The following is a 20262-nucleotide window of genomic DNA, read 5'->3' as shown; positions in this document are numbered from 1 at the left end:
CATTACGATATTGTGGGAGACAAACCTTGAAAAGGCAAATGCAGTGCAGTATGCATTACTTAGTGGCAATGACAAAGGATTAAGAACCACTAGCAAAACTTACCACTCAAGTGTGCCATCATATTGACATGGATATCCACAGACCAGTCAGTTCCCTTCATCCTCCATCTTTGTGATTGTGGATTAGAGTGCTACATGGCATCATTGCTTAAGAAGATTGCAGCAAGTAAACACACAGTAATAACATAACCTTGTCTCGATGAATTGCCACACAATTGTCTTGATCAAATTTGTTCTCCTCCTCTTCCTTCCATCTGTTCTTCCTTTGCATCAGAGTGGCACAATTTGGACAGACCAATCTGCTCTTCTGGAGTTCAAGAAAGGCATAGTTTCTGATCCGGAAAACGCGCTCAGCAACTGGAGTCGGCAGAATCATGTCTGCGTGTGGAATGGCATCATCTGTAGCTTAAGCCCTCAAAGAGTGAATAGAGTTACTCTTAAAAGTAAGTTCTTGGTAGGCACCCTCTCCCCGTCCTTGTCCAATCTTTCTCAGCTCATACTGCTTGAATTGTCGGAGAATGCCCTCAGAGGATCCATTCCTGTGGAACTTGGATCTTTGTCTCAGCTACAGGTGCTTGCTCTGAAGCAAAATGACCTACAAGGAAGCATTCCTGAGAGCTTTGGAATGCTTGCAAACCTTGAATTCATCGACCTTAGCTACAATAAGCTCCACGGCCAGCTTCCTGTTAATCTTTTGTACAATTGCACACAATTGAGCTATGTCGACTTTTCAACGAACTTGTTCACAGGTTTCATTCCTTCACAGCTTGGATACCATCTTCCTTGGCTGACTAACCTTCTTTTGTATTCGAACCAACTCATCGGTGGCATCCCTGCATATCTCACCAATTCAACAATGCTGGAGGAGATTGACATTGAGAACAACTCGTTCAGTGGGATATTACCATCATACCTCTTGATGCAGTTGTCTTCTTTGAAGCTACTCCACCTTTCCTATAACAATTTCTCTAGTGATGATCGCAACTCCAATCTTGCCCCCTTCTTTGATGCCATTTCAAACTTGACTCATCTGGAGGAGCTAGAACTGGCAAGTAATCATCTGGGAGGAGAACTGCCTGCCACTATTGGTCTTTTAGGTGTCAATCTCTCTGAGATCGATATCGGTCACAATCTAATTCAAGGAACAATCCCTGCAAACTTGACAAAGCTTGTCAATTTGGAATGGCTAGATCTGTCAAACAATCTTTTGCATGGTTCAATTCCATCAGAAATACTCCTGCTGCCTAATTTACTGAGGCTCTGGCTGTCCAACAACTCCTTGACAGGAGAAATCCCTTCTCCTGCTCTAAGTCAAATTGGCCTCCTCGACTTATCAAGAAACAAGCTTAATGGTACAATTCCAGCAGCCTTTGCAGATCTAACTAAACTGCGACAGCTCAAACTAAGCGAAAACCAGCTCACCGGAACCATACCTCCAAGCCTAGGAAACACAAAGTTGGAGCTCTTAGACCTGTCCTACAATAGGCTCACAGGAGTTATACCAGCTCAAGTTGCAAGCTTGAGTTCACTGCTCGTATATTTCAATCTGTCACACAACTTATTACAAGGGCAGCTGCCCACAGAGCTGAGACAGATGAACAAAGTTGGCGTAATCGATCTGTCATCCAACAACTTCAGCGGTGAGATTCCTCAAAGCTTGGGAGGCTGTGTGGTACTTGAGCTGCTGGACTTGTCGCACAACAGATTACAAGGATCGATTCCTCAGTCAATTGGAAGCCTGTTAAGCCTTGAAACACTGGACTTGTCTTTTAATGAGCTTTCAGGACCAATTCCAGACTCTCTTCAGCGCTGCTCCAGCCTCAGACTACTGGACATCTCCTTCAACAACTTCTCCGGACCCCTGCCCGAAGGTGGAATCTTCAACTTGTTGACGTCTGATCGGATCAAAGGTAACCAATTCTGTGGCTCACTGCCTGGAAATGGAATTCCCAGTTGTCGACACAAGAGAGGCCTAATGCATTCTCGCCGGGGACTGATATTGCTCGTCAGCATTGTGACTGTCGCAGCTTTCATGGCACTGTCATATGTGGAACAGTTTACATGATCATGAGAAAAAGGGGCAGCAGAAGACACGATGGAGACGATCCGAGCAAGAATCTTTTCGTGAATATTACCTCGGGCTTTCCGAGAATTACTTACAGAGAGCTCGCAGAGGCAACGGGAGGATTCGAGGAGAGCAGATTGGTAGGATCCGGCAGCTTCGGGCGAGTCTACAGGGGAGTGCTTAGCGACGGCACGGCGGTGGCAGTCAAAGTCCTACAACTGCAATCCGGCAACTCCACGAGGAGCTTCAAGAGGGAATGCCAGGTCCTGAAGAACATTCGGCACAGGAACCTGATGAGGATCATCACTGCGTGCAGTCATCCGGATTTCAAGGCCCTCGTCCTCCCGTTCATGGCGAACGGAAGCCTGGAAAGCCATCTCTATCCGAAGGAGGAGCCGAACTCGCGGCTGAGCTTGCAGGAGCGGGTCAATATCTGTAGTGACGTCGCCGAAGGCCTGGCCTATCTGCACCACCATTCGCCGGCCAAGGTCGTGCATTGCGATCTCAAGCCCAGCAATATTCTACTCAACGACGACATGACCGCGCTGGTGTCGGACTTCGGGATCGCGAGGTTGGTGATGACGGCGGAAGAAGGGAGCGCGGAGACGGCAACGGCGACAGCCAACTCAACCGCCAACTTTCTCCATGGATCAATTGGATACGTTGCTCCAGGTCCAACCCTAACAATACAAAAATTTTGCCCCTTTTAACAATTCGAAGCATACATTTCATTGCTTTTGGATTCGACGACGCAGAGTATGGTTATGGGAGAAGCGCATCGACCAAGGGCGACGTCTACAGCTTCGGGATTCTCGTGCTCGAGATGGTCACCGGAAAGAGGCCTACCGACGACATGTTCGGGGAAGGCGTGAGCTTGCAGAGGTGGGCGAGGCGGGGGTACCGGAGCAAGCTGGAAACGGTGGTGGACGCGAGGCTGATGAGGGAGGTGAGCGATCAAAGCCAGGAGGTGAGGAAGATGTGGGAGATCGCGATCGCGGAGCTGCTCGAGCTGGGGCTCGTCTGCTCCAACGAGAGCCCAGTAGATCGGCCGACCATGCTCGACGCGGCCGACGATCTGGACCTGCTCAAGCAATACCTCGCCGGCGACGCCACAGCGACGTTCACGTCCACCATCGGGATGTCGTCGGCCAGCGTCGGAGCCGCCTCGTCGGACTACGGGTAGCAAGCCGATGATCGGAGCTTGATTGCTTTAATATTCGTGCACGTGTGCAGCTCGTTTGCCGAGGTGTGAATTTAGTTACATTTTCATAAAATAAAATACATTATTTATATTAAAATGGTCTCTATTTCTAACATAGTTCGAATGAGAATTTATGAAACAAGAGACAAACCAAATCTCATAGAATCAAGATTAGCTTCCACTAATCCACACTTTCTCTTCCTTTTCATCTGTAAAACTTATACTATTTTGATGAATGATAGGGAGATTAGCAAACAATTTAAATCGTTTGCTACTATAATTAACTAATTATTAATTAATTAGGAGCTGGGCAGGGGTTTCCCTGCCAAGAATGAAGCAAAGAGTTGGAATGCTCTCTTTGGCTGGAGAAGTGGCACCTCATGGCCTGCACCTCTCACTGAAGCAAATGTCATCCCTTCGTACACCTCAGTCCACCCTCCGACCTGAAAATTTTTGACAATTTTACACCAAAAACAATTAAAGTAAGTCTGTTTTTTCTTAGAAAATTACCTGCCTTCCTGAGTACCATGGATACCAAGGGATCTTGATCTTCAACCCCAAATGGCTGATGGCAAACCTCGTCGCGGTCACCGGAACTACCGAATCGATGTCGCCACTGCAATGCACATTGTTACACATTGTTTTATTTGAGCAAGTGTAAGTGTGTGTGTGTGTATGTACCTGAACATCCATATCCTTAGTCCGGCTGCTATCAGCTCTTTGTAGGTAGGGAGCATGGAAATCTGAGTATCGCCCCATGTTTTGATCAAAATATCACTGAAAGAGATCGATCAGTATTCATTTTCGAACATACGCAATGTCGGGTTTAGCTATGGGAATGCACCTGCACGAAGTCCATTTGTAGGGAATGCCCGTTGTGTTGGCGTGCATTGCCTTCTGAACATCTTGTCGATTGTAGTATTTCTCTGCGTAATTCTCGGTGCAAGGGTCGTAGCCGAAGGAGGATCGGCCATGGATGAGAGTGTTCTTAAACCTGCAGCACTCGTTTGGACCTGAAATGAGTTAGGCCATTGCCTCGTTGCTAAAGGATCGATAATGTTTGCACGAACCTTATTTTGTGTTGCCTTTTTGTGTTCTTGGGCGATGAAGCAACGCAGGAAGGGGTGTAGATGCTATACTGATCGATGTCGCCAAACTCGTGGTTCATTGCATAGCTAACGACGTGGTCACACTCGTGGGATGCCTTGGGGGAGCTGAAGTTGCAGGATGAGAGTATCGATCGATATGTTTGGTCAGAGATCATGGAGTGAGTCCACCAGTATGAGATCGTGCCGATGCTGTCATAGTAATTGTCTGTAACTGCATTGCCTACCTGCCAAAAATTAAGCTTGTAAATACTTCGTTCGAGATCATCATGAAGAGAAACATGGAAAGTGTAGCTGACTCACAAGAATTCCTTTGAGGTTGATAAAAGGTTTCGAAGAAGCTTTGTTGTAATCAACAATCTTTTTAGCCAATTGAGGCACATAGTGTCCTGCAACAAAACCAAACACAAAGATGGATTACTATAAAAGGTAATATTAAATTCAATATTTAGAGAGTTTATATATATAGTTTTACCTGCATAACTTTCTCCGGAAATGTAAAAATCTCGATTCTTGTATTGCGGAAATCTTGACATCCAATGGATCAAGAACATCAAGCAATCTTGAGCTGCAACAAACAGATAAACAAACTTTGTTGAACATTTTCAGAGGCAAAATAAATCTCACTGTTTGTTATCTCAATGATTACCTGTGCGTTCATCGCCGGAGTTCTTAAGGTCGGAGATGGTGTCGGTGTAGGAAAAACCAACTCCGGCCGGCGATTCCAAGAACAGTAAGTTTGCTTCTGTTCACATAAGAATGTTAGTGCTGGCATTTGCATTGAACCAAGAATTATGATGGAAATGTTCTGCTTACCTCTGTTCCATGAGAACTTGTTGAGGTAGAGAGATGAACCGGTTTTGTTGATCCGGAACGGTCCAATTTCTTCGGATGCGCCGTAGGCCACCGACGAACATCCCGGTCCTGGGTTGAAACAAACATGCGACCAGCGCATCAAAAGTTTTACAAGCACAGAGTATCATATTATTTTTATAAAAAAAATACTAAAAATAAAAACAAATAAATATTTAATTACCACCAAAGCATTAAATTGACAGAAGGGACGAGCAATGGGCACAAAGGTTGGAGGGTGGAACCAATAATGGAAGGTGGACTCTCAAGAGTCACATCACAAAAAGTAAATGAAAAACCTAATTTTGACTTTAAAAAAATGCTATTCACTTTAAAAAGATCAAAATATTACTCCTAAGGTTTTGGTGCAGTCAAACATGTAAGGTTCAACACACAGCATGATGATACCAAGCCTCCACTTTAGTTAATGGTGGAAGCACAATTGCATGCCCTTTGAAAATGAAGCAACCCAGCTCAGAGACAGGCCATGGTGGAAAAGTTTTACATGGAAGCTAGAGGAAGGGAGGCAAGGCAACTGTTAATTCTTTTTGTCCCGGTGAATAATCCAAAAGTTGGCAGGGAGAAACAATAATGCACAAGACTGAGTAAAAAAGTTGCCAAACAAAGCTGTTGTTTTTATGTGCTTGGTTTCTTCCCAAGCTGATGATGGCCATGGGAAGAAGCAAAGAGAATTTTGCAGGAGGAAAAGTGAAGCAACTTCTTGCAGCTTTGCATCTTTTGCGCAGTAGAAACCAAATTAAGTGAAGTCACATGAATCTGGACCTTCTGAAATGTTGAAGTAAGAGAAAGAGAGAATTCACCACATCATTTAATTGATTTTGTATATTGTTTGTTTTTTAATTTTAAGATAAGTTACGGTCCTTACATTTCTTTTTGTTTGTTTGCTGCATCAGTGGTGAATGCCAATGCAGTGATCTGACACAACATGGTCCTTGTTTGAATTCTTTGACACCTTAACATTCAAAGAGCTAACTACTCTTACATTTATGAATCTGATAAATGAAATCTAAGGATGAAAAGAGAAGAAAATTAATCAAATGCATGCCTGTTCTGGTAAATTTCTCACCAAAAAGACATTAAAAAAAAAACTGTGTGGTCAATCACAACCTTTTGCTAACCAGTGGGACACACGAAGGCTTTGTTGGAACACATCTATAATTTGACCCAAAAAGTTCTTATTGCACAAAGAAAATTCATCCTCCTACACCACTATATGTGATGCACGCCTCTGCAGACAACACTAGTGATCTGCAGAGAATATGCTCTTTCTCACACAGAGACAACTTAATTTCCTTCACATTTTCATGAGTAGTTAAGCAGGTGGCCACGAGAAAAGTTGATGAATATATAATAAACTTGACATTATATCTTAAACCATGTATTATGTGCAAGCAGCTAGAATAGCTGACAGCAGCAACAGAAGAAGGAATCATAGAGGAAGTCTTGTACCTCTTGTCTACAGAATATTAATGATCCATCACTGCTTCACACGCTGACATATCATATATATGTGCCAAAATTCTACACTCAAGTAAGATCTCAAATATTGTGGATGTGCAGTTTGCATGAAAACTACAACGCAGTAGACAAAACCAGTACTTATTTACCAGGCAAAGTGGATAGTTTAAGCAAGCAATGCATCTAATCCTGTTGGATTTCATGGCACCTGTTTTGTCGGCTAGATGCTAGATAACCTGCCACGTGGAAAGTGGAGTAATAAATTGTGTTTGGGATGCATTTATTGCGTGCAGTTATTGTCATACCAGCAACCGCCTCATCATCATGGAATCAATGCTATTTCCCAAGTCAAATCAATTTACATGCTCTAGTTTCTTAATTAAACAAGCAGTTTATTGGAAAAAAAATGATAAACTAGCACTTAATAAGTCGATCAGATATTATAAGGCGCCACTGAAAGATGTATGAAGAAAGACTGACCTCCATTGAGCCAAAGAACCAGGGGCCTCTTGGCCGAGTGGCTAGCAGACTCCGTGAGCCAGTAGAAGAGAGCCCTGCCGTGCTGTTTGTTCACCATAACATAGCCGGAAAACTGCAAGAAGGCGACTGGTGGCTGCCCGGGAAGAGCCGAGATCTGATCACGAGCCTGTTCATCAGTCACGGCAGTAGTAGACAAAAGTAGGAGGAAAGACAAGATGAACAAGAGAAGCAAAGAGGAGAGGCATCTCCTCATTGTGAAAAGAATGATCTCTTGACCCAATTCCCAGTGTGTGGTTATATTAGTGAGTATAGCATATGGATCAACTGGAAGGAGAAGAGGCCTATATATAGTGAGAGAAAGGAGGACAAAATGTTAAAGGACTTAAATGCTTAAAAAAGTTTCACATGTATGTAGATGAATAGGTGAAAGGTAAGGGAAGAAGAAATGAGAATTTACTGCAAAGCTAGGGGTTGGAACCCCAACAACAGTACCATAAATGCAAAGTTTGATCATGCATCTCTCTCTCTCTCTCAACTTGCATTTGTTGTAATGTGGGTGTGGTCCTGCAAATTAGATGACGCAGGGAAAGGATGAACAACTGAAGACTAGAGTTCATTTACATCTAGAAGGCACTATTTGTAAGTTACATAACCTTAATTCACTGTAAACTTTGTTTAAAAAAATTAGTTACCTAATGGCTGCATAATGTGTAACCTAACAAGTGCAAAATATATGGATTTAATAGATGACCCCCACTATGTTTCTTGTTTCTTTTCATATACATTGTGTCATGGTGAAAATGGTGCTGCATGGTCACAACAGCAAAGAAGGGACCCTCATGCCCTTCTTCACAAGGGATTTTGACCATTCGACTTAAAATAAATAAATATCTTAGATCACTTTATCGCCGGATCCATTATTTTTTCTCCTTGTCTACTAGCTAAGTTGAACAGATAAGGATGGACAAGATGGAGTTCCCTAGATCAGAATATAATTAATACAGTGATACGCTAGGCACTGCATTTATTACAACATAACGACATCCCTCAGCTCCTTAAGTTTTAAGATGTAGCCAATAGAGCTGGTCAAAGTTTTAACAGATCTTCATATCCAAAAGTCCACAGTGTCTCATTATTGAATCACACCAGGATTTATGGGTGAGTTTGTCTGTATTGGAAGAGCCATGCTTTATGTTTGCATCACTTTCACTGTGATATAGCTAGGTCTTTTGTCTTTCTCATGTTTTGATACGATTAACTTACAAGGTTGAGTTATATTCCATGCACTGATCAACTTGCAGTAGACACGTTAAGACGCAGAAAGATGGCAGAAGAATTAACTCAAACTCGAGGTTTTAATCTTGGGGGTTGGGGGGAGGTGGGCAGGCGAAATAAATGAGAAATGCAGGATCAGGAGGGGAATTCAAGGTCAAAGGGATCAGGGCTCCAAGTCTGGCGAGTTCATTAATAAGCATGTAAATTTTCATTCATGTGCCTGACGGTGCTAAACACAGTTTGCCCTCTATCTCCAAGGATTGGTGAGAACTTTATGAAAGTTCAACGGGAAAATTTGATTAAACAAGAGTGGTTTGCTTCTTGAGTTCTCTTTTCTCACCTTTCAGTAACAATTTTGAACTTTCCACTATAAATGCACAACACCCATACATGCATCCCCTTCAGAAAAAAAAAAAGGCAAATAGCTCACAAGGATGCAGGAAAAATGTCATTTGAATTACTAGGTTTGAAAGTGTTTTTAGGAATTTGATATACCTCATCAATGAGATCCAAATATAATATACATGTACTTCTTGTGCACGCAAGTCCAAGTAAATTCTTGTATATGTTCCTTTTCACTTCAGTTGTCATTCCAACGCTTCTGCAGTATGAAATGAAAGCTGGAAAAAGAAATAGCTTCAGTACCAAAAAGGTTAGTCACGAAGACTACATGAATATCCTGGTATCTTCAGCAGAAATAGTTCATTCCAATTTCCATCCCATTGGAGGGAAGAGGAAGAGGAAGAATTTAATGGCTTAACTGTCGTAGACTTAAAGGAAGCACAGTTGTAGGATGAGACAGCCAGCAGTTTCTGTGTAAGGAGAATTAATTTGGCGAACTGTGATAGACTTTGCAGCAGCCCATGCACAAAAACTGTTACTGACTTGTATAGTGGGTCTGGCCAAAAAGTTTCAACGGTAAGTCACGTTATCATGTAGCTTCAGATAACACTTAAGAGTTGACTGTAAATCCTATCTGTAATTTCCTATCTTTGACTGAGTTATAAAATCTCTGGTTACAGAGAATGGAAGATAAACTTATTAGGAACTTAATTCTAAGATGAAACAAAGTATGCTCCCACAGTAATACCAATGAGATTCTTAAGAATTTGTTCCTGAATACATCAATCTGATGAGTCTTCTGTTGCAACTAAATTCTGACAAGCTTCACATAGTAAAGTAACAATAAGAATGCAGTAATTCCAATTTTTTTCAATTAAATGCCGACAAGCCCTCAGGCCTCAAGGATGTTCTCCAGGTTTGTATGATCAAATAAACAAGTTCAAAGAGCCCTATAAGCTAGAGAAATGCTGGACCACATAAACAAAATGAAAGACCCCTATAAACTTAATTATAAGCTAGAGAAATGCTGGACCACATAAACCAAAGGTTTACAAATTGAGCCATAAATATTACTTGAAATATTAACTACACATACTGTGGAATACAGCTCAAGATATGAAAATGATCCACTATTCAAGGTTATCAGATGAATGTACGTATGCCAGAACATGAAATTTGCAAAGACACATACACAAACGATTAAAGAAAAAACCCAAGTCAATTGATCATAGAAAATATTTGATGCTGGTTAAAATCCATATAACAAAATCTCATGCCAAAATGGAGTAAACATACATACGAGGAGGGAGATTCAGTCTTGCATGTCAAATTATACCGTCTCCAAAGTCAAAAACTTTTTCATCGAATCATCCGTCACTATGCAAGGCTCACATAGCTGCTACTTCCAAACAATAATTGCATCAGCCTCTCCTGATTTGCTTCATTCAGTTTGGGAAACACCTCCTGGCATTCATCAAGAGAAAAGGAGGAGAAAGAAAGGAAAAGGAAAACCATTTTTTTAAAGAATTAATTATGGAAGCATGTATGTCATAATGAACCAAACTTGTAGTTGAAGGGAGGTCCGGACAAGCGAGGATCTCATGGACCAGGGTCTAGCGGACGGTCGTCGACGGCTCCATTGTGGGGTACGGAAGCGTGGAGAAATCCTGACGGAAGGAAGCCCACCGGAAGAGGGTTGCGGTCAGCCTGAAGCCGCGTGGCAAAGTGGTCGGCGGTTAAACCCGGAATGAATATCTTCGCTAGTTGAGTATCTGGTTCGGTAGCCCTCTATCCTGTTCTGTTTGGCCCATTAACTTTAAGACGTTGGACAGGGGAAAACCATCCACAGTTGCTACAAATTTCATTTCAACCTTCAAAGAACCTGTAAAGTGGTACGCCAATAGAACCTGAAAAATGACACTGTTGAGATCTTGTGCATAAAACTATATTCTTTTGTTAAGAAAATTTGAATTCTCCATGTGGATTAGGCATAAGCCAAAACCATTCTACACGAGTATTACTGTGTCCGGAAATTGTGCCAGCAACTTTCGGTGCCATTTGCGTAGTGTGGAGATAGAGAAGTTTTATCGGACAAGATGTTATGAAATGATTCACTAGCAAACACTAGGAGGGTTGTGGTATATTTTTCTTATGGAAAGAGAAGAAGTAAGATAATGCAAGAAATCCCCACTAAAGAAGGATGGAGGCTAGAGCATTACCGCTACCATATCAGATAAAAAATGACTGAAGCTGTTTTAATGAAGTGGAAAGAGTGTTATTAGGTTTAGCAGTGCCATTAACAAGGCTCACATTAAATGTAAGATTCGCTAATCTATATGATGGTGACTTAGTGCAAATTCTTTCAATCTACTATCTGATTTATGTAAGATAACTGTATGGAAGCATATATGCAGATTTAGAACTTCATGCAGGCCAGACTTTGACTGCGCTTGTGTTAATATGATTTTCCTAATAAAGGATGGCTGGGATGCTACAGAAGAAATAGGTCAGAATTAGAATAGGTTTTTATTTCAGTAACCATAACTACATAACAGAAGAACTTGGATTCATTAGTTCTCTATGATCAAACTATAAAATCCTATTCTGATTAGATGTAAATTGATATATTGCATTAGTATGTTTTATGCTTCATGAGATATTTGTACTTTTGGTATTGTGCTAAATTAGAGAGCTCAGGCAGCTACAAAGTATATGCATGCATATATGGTGTTCACTCGATGAGAGAAAGGATATAAGCAACGCAATGGTATGCGATAATACTCTGGGTCATTCTTGATAAGAGTCAAGTAGATTAGGGTTGCTGGCCGAGAGTTCACTTGATGGTAAAGATCAAACAATCCAAAGCTACTATATAACATCCTATCAAAACTGAAAAATCCATGAATCAATCATATATGTAAGATTCTTCAGTCATGCGACACAAGTAATAAAAGTGGTGCAAACAACAATTGAGAACTAGTTCAATTACACTGCAAAATAGATCAACAAAACAAAGATGATGTCGCCATCCTATCATTATTTCTGGAATCAAGTAGGAGACTTACTTCCCATTTCAAAGGAACTTCTGAAACTGTCCTAGAGTTGTTCAAGATGCTTCGAGTCATCTATGCCTAATTGCCTATACGTGTTATTAGGGACTACTAGTACAATGATTTAAAATAATACCTAGAAAACTATATGAAATACGTCATGTTAAGATGATGACCACCCTATCAATTTTTTGAAATGAAGTAAAAGATCTATTCCAACAAATTAACAAGGGTCAATATATATAAAAATAAACGAACCATTTGTCTTCCAGCTTTTTGATCCATTCCCAGCAATGCTATTAGGTAGAATTTTATGCATCCCATTTCGGAAAAAAGACAAAAAAAAAACACTAATGTTCCAAAAATAATGGAGCTTGTTTAACCATTCCTTAACTGCAAACTTTCTCGTCCATGGTTAATTGACTGGATAATATATTCAGTAGTAAGGATGTTTTACCTACCACCAATACCGAATACTGCAAGACAGGTTTCCTGTAACTTCTGATATTATCTGCATAGGCCTGTAGCAAGCACAGCATCTGATCCTGAGAAACTGAGTTTCAAACTTAATGTGATCTAAACAAGCTGGGGGTGGGTTTAATTTCCTATTTTCCACCAAGAAATTTTCTGGTCTCAGTGGAACATCCAAACTGATGAGTTCCATGAACCAACAGAAACTTATTCTGTTGCTAGTATAGTTATTCCATTGCTTATGAAGTGCCTTGACAATTAACAAACAACACTACACACACTCGCATGCACACATAGGCACACATATTTTATGAGTTTTCAATAATTGTGGATAGCCTAGTGTAACAAAACAAAAGTAATGGCTAAAAGGTTTAAATGAACTTGCCTATCTTAAAGAGTCGCCTTCCTTTTTAGATGTATAACACTACTTTTTTCCTTTTTTACTTTATCAAAACTGTACCCATATACTGTCCAACTTACCTACCTTCCAAATCTTACCCAATTCAATTGTGAACGACATTAAGGAAATTGATCATTAAGAGGTGGTGATTAACAAACCATCTTTGAAGTTAACTTATTGTACAACCTTTTGCTAGTCATCCGTCGTCCTTCATTGATGATCATTTTCATATTTCAACTTAATGTCATCTAGAAGAAAATAATTCTCTGAAACAAAGATATGTAGGATCAAACAAATTAATGTCATCCTAATTGAGGTCAAACAAATACAATAATAAGACTTGTTCTAAGAATTGTAGATATGCACATTGATATTCATTATATTAGCCATGTCTTTGTCATAAATTATAAATTAGAAAAGGGAAAAACCAAAACCTAGCCCACTCAAGACTAAAACTGATTATTTTATTTTATTTTTCATTCACCCTCAATGTTGAGTGTCTAAGAACTTTTATCTGATTATACATATTAGGTGTAGTATTGTACGCAGTACAACTAAATTATTAAAGAAGATAATGTTTGTAGTCATAATATAAGAAACAACAAAGACTGACCCTGAACTATCTGGGGTCGGGTAGAAATAAATGAATGTAGCTATGCACATTTACTATGGTAAAAGATTGGAAGATTCTCAACAAGATCAAATAACAAAAAAAAAATTTTAGTTACTTCAATGGAAGAATATAGAAACTATAAAACTTTGTTCTAGCGGCTCTAAACTGTTCAATGATAGCTAATCTTTTTGAGGTTAATTTATTTTTTAAAATCTTAATTACAAGTAAATGTGCCCTAATGACTAGTAATGAGAAGATAATCGATTCTAGTCATGATGGCATAGCTCACATCACAATATTCCCCATGACACAAAAAAACCTTAAAATCAATAAAGGTCCGATAATAATTACTAATGGGATAAAGATTCTGGTACGACGGCATGGTTGATTACTGTATTACCAACGGTGTAAAACTCCTTAAACCAACAAAGGTCCTCTACTACTTGTTATTGATTAATAAACATAATAATTACTACTTTTTATTCTACATTGAAGTTGAAAAAACAGTCTTGGCATCTTCCAGATAAACTACTAAAAAAATCTACCTAGGCTGGATCATTTCAGCATAATTGCTTTAAATTTTTTAGGTATAAATAAAAGTAGCAGAAGAAACATAGCTATAATCTGCTACTCATGATCGTGCACAGCTTGAGGTGATGCGCGTGACAATTTGTTTGAATCTTTGAGACTCTTCAGTGTTATTCATCAAGGTTCTGAAATGACATCAAATATGTAGCAAAAAAATTTCACAGGTTTATTACCACTCTTTGATAATTTTTCTTCATAAGAACCATGAACAATATTGTCAAAGTTGGGCTAGAAAAATACATAAAATCAGACGATGGGAGAAAAGAAGCTATTGCATACCTCGAACTATCGAAGCCCTCCACCCAACACGTTATGAACCAAGGAACAAAAACTCCACTCGGATGCACTTGCTTCCTCGACTTGCTGCGCCACTGACCAAAAACGGAGCCCAGAAATCGTGGAGCAACAACATGTCCGAAGCAGCCTTCAGCTTCTTAAAACTTAGGTTAATAAAATAAATCAAGAAATAACATCAGATCTAGCAACAAAAATGAAGGCACTTGAAAGGCACAAGAAAGAGGAAAGATATCATTTTGAAGGAAGAGAAAGAAGACCTACTAAGAACGTATTAGAAAGCAAGCAGGGAGGAGTCCACAAAAAATACCAAAAAAAATTGAAGAAGAAGGTCGAAGAGGAGGAAGAAGAGATGGAGCAGTAAAGAAAGTTAACAGTGATATCCGTTAAATCCGCACAAGAGGCAGGAGATCCAGATTGGGATGTTAATGCGTACCTCCCCTCAATCCTTATCCAACCCCGGTCGCCAGCCAAAGTATTATCCATCTCAAAAGTCACGCTTGCACACGCCAATCCACCTTCACAAATTTTCAATTTTCGCATTTCTTCAGTCTGATCCATCAGGTTTAGTATTTTCAACAACGTTTATCAGAAAGGGAGAAAGCTCGATCAAGTCCACAAGACGATTACGCCACACCTGCCATAAAATGACACACTGCAGCCCCCTGCCTCGGAAACCCCATCGGAAGAGACGCCTAGGCCAGAGAGCAGCCGATACTGATAGCCGACACAAGATAAGCAAGACCAAGTCCACAAGACGATTACGCCACACCTGCCATAAAATGATACACTGCATCCCCTGCGTCAGAAACCCATCGGAAGAGACGTCTAGGCCAGAGAGCAGCTGATAGCCGACACAAGATAAGCAAGATCAAGTCCATCGCACGCGTGCCCGCCCTCGACCTTTTTCAATAATAGCTCCAAAGGAGAAACAAAAGGAACATCCCGATCGATTAGTTTTCCCTCACCGCCGCCGGCCCGGGAAGATGGAGATGACAGAAAGAAAAGTGAGCACGCCACAGCGACAGCACCACCGCGATGCCGTCCCCGCCGTGTGCTCACTCTCTTCTGTCAACCCTAATCACGACCCCGGCCGATCGCCTCCGCGCAACGCAACCAAACAATCAACCAAAATCGATCGAATCACAGATCGCAAAACAAAACACTAATCGAGGACGACGAGACGAAGCGAGGAGGAATCCATAACCTTAAACCTAGCACCGTAGTCGTCGTCGTTGGCTGCATCCAATTCTATTTCTAGGGCAAGGCCTTCGCGCATCGCCCCGCCTGCCGCCTGCCGCCTGCCTTCGCTGAGCCGATCCTTTTATCGCTCGCCTCTCGGACGTGTGGCCATTCGAGGAGCTTGCCTTCCGGTTTGTGATCTTGGATTAAAATTTAATTACGTTTTGCGAAATTACTTTGTACTCGAAATTATAATTAATTACGTGGACAAGAAGAAGACACGAGGAGCGAGAAAGCATTTAATAATATTTTCTTTTGTTTTGGCGGATTGCGGACGACGCCGACCGTCCATTCGTCCGGATCTGCATGGCGTACGTCTCCAGGCCGTACGATCAATGGAGTGCGGGGCAAGTTGCGGCCGAGGCCGGTCTTCCCGTATCTGTACCCGCAGCGCGGTGGTCTCCCAGCCAGCTCAGCCCTTGGACCCTCTTTTTAGAGAGAGAGAGAGTGTGTGTGGTCCCCGGTGTCAGGATGGCGACGGGTGGTCTCCGTCGTGTTCCCCTGCGCAACAGGGACTTTGTCCTTTGGCGTGCGGAATTTTGTTGGAGTAAAATGTAGTCCAATAAATTTCTGGCTTATTTCTTTGACAGATTTGAAATGTTTTTATTTATTTTATCGTTATATTCAATCACGTAATGAACGATGGACGAATAATAGACATGAAGATGCGTAGAAAAAGAATTGCAAGTATTCAAACTGATGCAACCTGTTCAGTCGACATGGATTCTGAGATAGAATGGCTGCATTCAACCTTCAGCGATTCCTTGTTGCTTGCCTTTGGAAGAGCAACGAGATAAATGACAAACCATTCGTGGAAAAGCAGTAGTTGCCTATGTATATAACTGGGAAAAGTCTGCACTATCAGTAAAACTCGATTCAAAACTTGAAATGGCTGGCAAATTTCTTCTTACTAGACTAAATTGGTATCCGATCAATGCAGTGGCATAATTCCCTTTGGGAGAAAGGTAGTCGAGTCGAAATGTTCCTTCCGACTGAGGAATCTGAGCAGGTGTACAAGTTTCTCAGAGGCAGTGATCTACCTTGAATTAGAGGCTCATGGGGAAATTTTGATCTGCCATTCATGCTGTCACTGTGAATCAGTTATATTCTCAAGAGAAACAAATTGCTCCGAGGCATCTGCAAGTGCTGTGAGTGTGTTTAGAACATGATTTGTATCGTCCAAGAAAAACCGGGCCTTGCTTGGTTTCTGGCCGACAGTGCAACCAAATATGGATGCATTAGGAGCTATCAATTTCTCTGCTACAGCTCCTGCAATGTTTTCAAACATGTCCTCGTCCGACCTGTCGTCGCCGATACACAGCACGAAATCAGCTGGTCTTCCCTTCTCTGCCAGTGACGATAGAATCTTCTCGGCCACTAGACCTTTGCTAACGCCCTGGAGAAGCAACAATAGCACAATGAGATACACGAACGCGAAACAAGATTGGTAGATAACAAGTATGCAGTGATAGTAGTTTGCAATGGCAGATAGCAGTATGCGAGATGCAATGTCTTCAAATTATGTAGGCTACAAATAGTTAAAACTGATTATGGTGGCTTGATAAAGAACTGTCAATCAGAAACTTTCTATTCATGGTTCAAGTGTTTCAGTGCAATAAACCTGGATTAGAATGCAATGCATCTGATAAATCAAACTCAATGCACCATGCAAATGCATACCTGAGGCTTCACTTCCACAATAAATTTGCCGCTCCTCACTGAGACTGGTTCATTTGCAAGTACACTTTCTAGATGGTCAAGCATTTCCTTTGCCTGAGCAGAACCAAAGTCTGGGTCTGCATCTCTATGGTGCCAAACTAAAGCACTTTCTTTGGTTTCAATACAAGACCCATCGGTAGACTCTGTATATAGATTCATCACTGGGTCAGCAATCTGCATCCATGAAAAGTCAGTGGTCTGGCTGTAGGTTTCCCATTCTTGATCTTGGGTCCACCTGAATATATCGAGAAGACACAAGGATATTAACATTAATAAACTGATATTATTTATTCTTCCACTATTCAAGCAGCATAACTACAACGAGCAATATAGACAGCCATCCATACAGTTTATGAGTAATTAACTGTAACAAATTCCAGAAAGGCAAGAAATTTCTTTGGTTAATTTCTGTTGGTTAAGGATGTTCATGCTGTAGCAAGCTTTTCCTCTTTGTTCAGTGACAGATAAATATCAATCATCACTCTAATATGCATTATATACTTAGCACAGATCTTGGTAGCCTTCATGATCAATAACTCAATCACTATACTCACTAAACATCATAAGCAATATGCACTACAAAAGAGGAGTAGATTTGTTAGATTATTGCTACAATTTGAGCATCATACGCCCAATGAGTTAATTCCTGCAATTTATTAGGTCTCTTATATAATTGGATTGTTAGATAGCATAGCACAGGCACAGCAACAAGAAATATACCTGATGAAGTATCCATGTTCAGCTGCGATACCGAGCTTCTTGCATGGCAGAAACCATTCATCTAGACTTTGTCGGCCTCTTCCACTGACGATAAAAACTACATTCTGCTTATCTTCACAAAGGGTACTGACTATCCTAATAACTTCTCGGCTAGGCTTCTTGTTAATGGATGTTTGTGGCACCAATGTTCCATCGTAATCCAACAGGATAGCCCTACTCTTAGCCTTTGTATAAGCTGAGACAATCCCATCAGCATGAAGCTTTCTGAAATTGGGATCGACTGCAACTACTCTAAATCCAAAACCAAGACCACTTCCCCAGCAATTCCTCCTGAAATGATCCTTGCAAGTTCTCTCCAAGTCCTGCATGAAGCTCTTCGACCAATAAGCAACATTGTGAGTGGAGACATATCGGTAGTGTTTCTCATGCCGGAGTTGTTTTTCTGCATCAGAAAGAGAGATTGCCTCATTCAATGCTTCTCCTGTGGTCTCTATATTCCATGGATTGATCCGAATCGCACCACTAAGGGACGGAGAGCAGCCAATGAACTCTGAGACGACCAGCATGCTCTTTGCTGGGCTTTTAGCCACTGAATCTGTGGAATCGAAGAACCCCTGTCTGCATACAATGTATTCATAGGGAGTTAGGTTCATCCCATCCCTAACTGCAGTGACAACCACACATTCTGCAATACTATAGTAAGCGATCTTCTCGACGGCAGACATGGAGCGCTCAATTAGAACCACTGGGCTGTACCCTTCATGCCCGAAGGTTTTGTTGATCCTTTGGCAGCTCTCCTGGATCTCATCTTGTATTTCCTTCAGATCCTTTCCTTGCGCCCTGGCCGGATTGGCAATCTGAACAAGAACAGCTCTCCCCTGCCACTTGTGGTGAATCTTAAGCATGTGCTCAAAAGCTAGCAGCTTGAGGTTGATTCCTTTGAAAATGTCCATGTCATCGACGCCAAGGAGCACGGTCTTTCCATCAAACTGCTGGTGGAGCTCGTCGACCCGCCACTCCTTGTCGGGGAGGTGGAGCACGGACTGGAGCTGGCCCATGTGGATGCCAACAGGCATTATCTTGATCCCGATGGTGCGGCCAAAGTAGTCGAGGCCGATGTAGCCGCGCTTGGATTGGTACTCGATGCCGAGTATGCGGCTGCAGCAGGCGAGGAAGTGGCGGGCATAATCGAAGGTGTGGAAGCCGATAATGTCGCAGTTGAGGAGGGCTTTTAGAATCTCTTCACGGAATGGAAGAGTGCGGTAGATCTCTGAGGAGGGGAAAGGTACGTGGAGGAAGAATCCCATTCGGAGGCGGTTGAAGTGGCGGCGTAGGAAGGTGGGGAGGGCCATAAGGTGGTAATCGTGGATCCATACGTAGTCTTCCTCCGGGTTGATCACCTCGACGACTCTCTCCGAGAAGATCTTGTTGGCGAGGACGTAGGCCTCCCACAACCTGCGGTCGTAGCGACTGCCGCCGCCGGAGGAGTAGGAGGAGAAGGGAAGCATGTAGTGAAACAGCTGCCAGAGGCGGCCCTTGCAGAATCCATGGTAGAAGCGGTCGTGGAGATCCGGGGGGAGGAAGGTCGGCACACACTTGAACCGCTCGAGCAGCGTCTGCGCGACGTCGTCCTGTTCGTGGGCTTCGACGTCGACGCGGAGGGAGCCGACGTAAAGCACCTCCATGTCCTCTGGGAGGCCATCTTTCAACTGGAGTAGCAATGAATCCTCGTCCCACGAGAAGCTCCACCCCCGTCCCTCCGCCCGGCGGCTGGCGCGCACCGGAAGCTGGTTCGCCACGATGATGATGCGCTCCTGCACCTGCGACGACTGCGCGTCCGACGCCACGCTGCTCGCCCGCTCCTCCTCCTGCAGCTCCGCCAGCGTCCCCGGCACCGTCATCACCCGCGGCATCCGCCGCAACCCTCCTCCTCCTCCTCCTCCGCCCAGACTCACAGCCGCAAAGTTCCCCGACGCCAGATCGAGCAGATTGGAGTACGATCTGGACATCATCCTGCTCCGATCACAAGCGAAACCCTAGAACAGACAAGAAGCAATCAAAATTCAAACACCACGATGGACAGCCACAGATCGGACGAGGAGGAAGTAAGAGAACCGATTTGGGTGAAAAAACATTAGTTGTTTACAAATTTATCGTTAATAATTGGTAGAACAACACGGCATTCGGCATTGAATGGAAGACGAAACAAGCAAAGATTTAGCTGTTGTCTAATTTCTTTTTTTTTTTTTAAAAATTATTATTTGCCGTGTCGAGTTTATCTACCTGTAACTAATAAAAAAAAGAA

At 42.2% G+C, this 20262-nt stretch overlaps 2 protein-coding genes and 1 pseudogene across 6 annotated transcripts; 1 reads left to right on the top strand and 2 right to left on the bottom strand.

The window, feature by feature from the left end:
- The first annotated feature begins 115 nt into the window (after positions 1-115).
- LOC141840605 (putative leucine-rich repeat receptor-like serine/threonine-protein kinase At2g24130) lies at positions 116-3323 on the top strand (annotated as a pseudogene).
- Positions 3324-3517: 194 nt separating this feature from the next.
- LOC141838835 (serine carboxypeptidase 24-like) lies at positions 3518-15508 on the bottom strand. Of its 5 annotated transcripts, XM_074726427.1 has the most exons (16): positions 14914-15508; positions 14713-14828; positions 14262-14422; positions 10157-10767; positions 9280-9416; positions 9014-9138; positions 7244-7397; positions 5249-5356; positions 5082-5177; positions 4908-5000; positions 4736-4821; positions 4397-4659; positions 4171-4320; positions 4008-4103; positions 3837-3942; positions 3518-3769 (listed from the first exon to the last, which is right to left on the bottom strand). In XM_074726427.1, exons 6-16 carry the CDS (start codon positions 9107-9109, stop codon positions 3626-3628), a joined length of 1392 nt encoding a protein of 463 aa, XP_074582528.1. In that variant the 5' UTR covers positions 9110-9138; positions 9280-9416; positions 10157-10767; positions 14262-14422; positions 14713-14828; positions 14914-15508; the 3' UTR covers positions 3518-3625. The 5 variants fall into 5 exon arrangements, with proteins under 5 accessions (XP_074582528.1, XP_074582527.1, XP_074582529.1 ...); XM_074726426.1 differs by having other exon boundaries at positions 14262-14828; XM_074726428.1 differs by having other exon boundaries at positions 14262-14794.
- An 822-nt stretch (positions 15509-16330) lies between these two features.
- LOC141838454 (putative alpha,alpha-trehalose-phosphate synthase [UDP-forming] 7) lies at positions 16331-20170 on the bottom strand. The gene is made up of 3 exons (XM_074725939.1): positions 17958-20170; positions 17199-17472; positions 16331-16914 (listed from the first exon to the last, which is right to left on the bottom strand). Exons 1-3 carry the CDS (start codon positions 19967-19969, stop codon positions 16606-16608), a joined length of 2595 nt encoding a protein of 864 aa, XP_074582040.1. The 5' UTR covers positions 19970-20170; the 3' UTR covers positions 16331-16605.
- Between the last annotated feature and the right edge of the window lie 92 nt (positions 20171-20262).

The sequence above is a fragment of the Curcuma longa genome, chromosome 11 (assembly GCF_044706935.1).
Source record: "Curcuma longa cultivar G26 ecotype Majalengka, Jawa Barat chromosome 11, ITB_CL_G26_1.1, whole genome shotgun sequence".
Lineage (NCBI taxonomy): Eukaryota > Viridiplantae > Streptophyta > Magnoliopsida > Zingiberales > Zingiberaceae > Curcuma > Curcuma longa.
Note: the sequence above shows the minus strand (reverse complement) of the source record. Positions and strands in the feature narration are given on the sequence as shown.

Excerpts from the sequence above, each read along its gene's own strand:
- LOC141838835 (XM_074726425.1), bottom strand. The coding sequence starts at position 7,496 with ATGAGGAGATGCCTCTCCTCTTTGCTTCTCTTGTTCATCTTGTCTTTC. Across the intron at positions 5,178-5,248 it reads CAAGTTCTCATGGAACAGAG|AAGCAAACTTACTGTTCTTG; the intron begins GTAAGCAGAACA and ends TTATGTGAACAG. Across the intron at positions 4,822-4,907 it reads TTCCGGAGAAAGTTATGCAG|GACACTATGTGCCTCAATTG; the intron begins GTAAAACTATAT and ends GTTTTGTTGCAG.
- LOC141838454 (XM_074725939.1), bottom strand. The coding sequence starts at position 19,969 with ATGATGTCCAGATCGTACTCCAATCTGCTCGATCTGGCGTCGGGGAAC. Across the intron at positions 17,473-17,957 it reads GAACATGGATACTTCATCAG|GTGGACCCAAGATCAAGAAT; the intron begins GTATATTTCTTG and ends CGATATATTCAG. Across the intron at positions 16,915-17,198 it reads TTGTGGAAGTGAAGCCTCAG|GGCGTTAGCAAAGGTCTAGT; the intron begins GTATGCATTTGC and ends TTGCTTCTCCAG.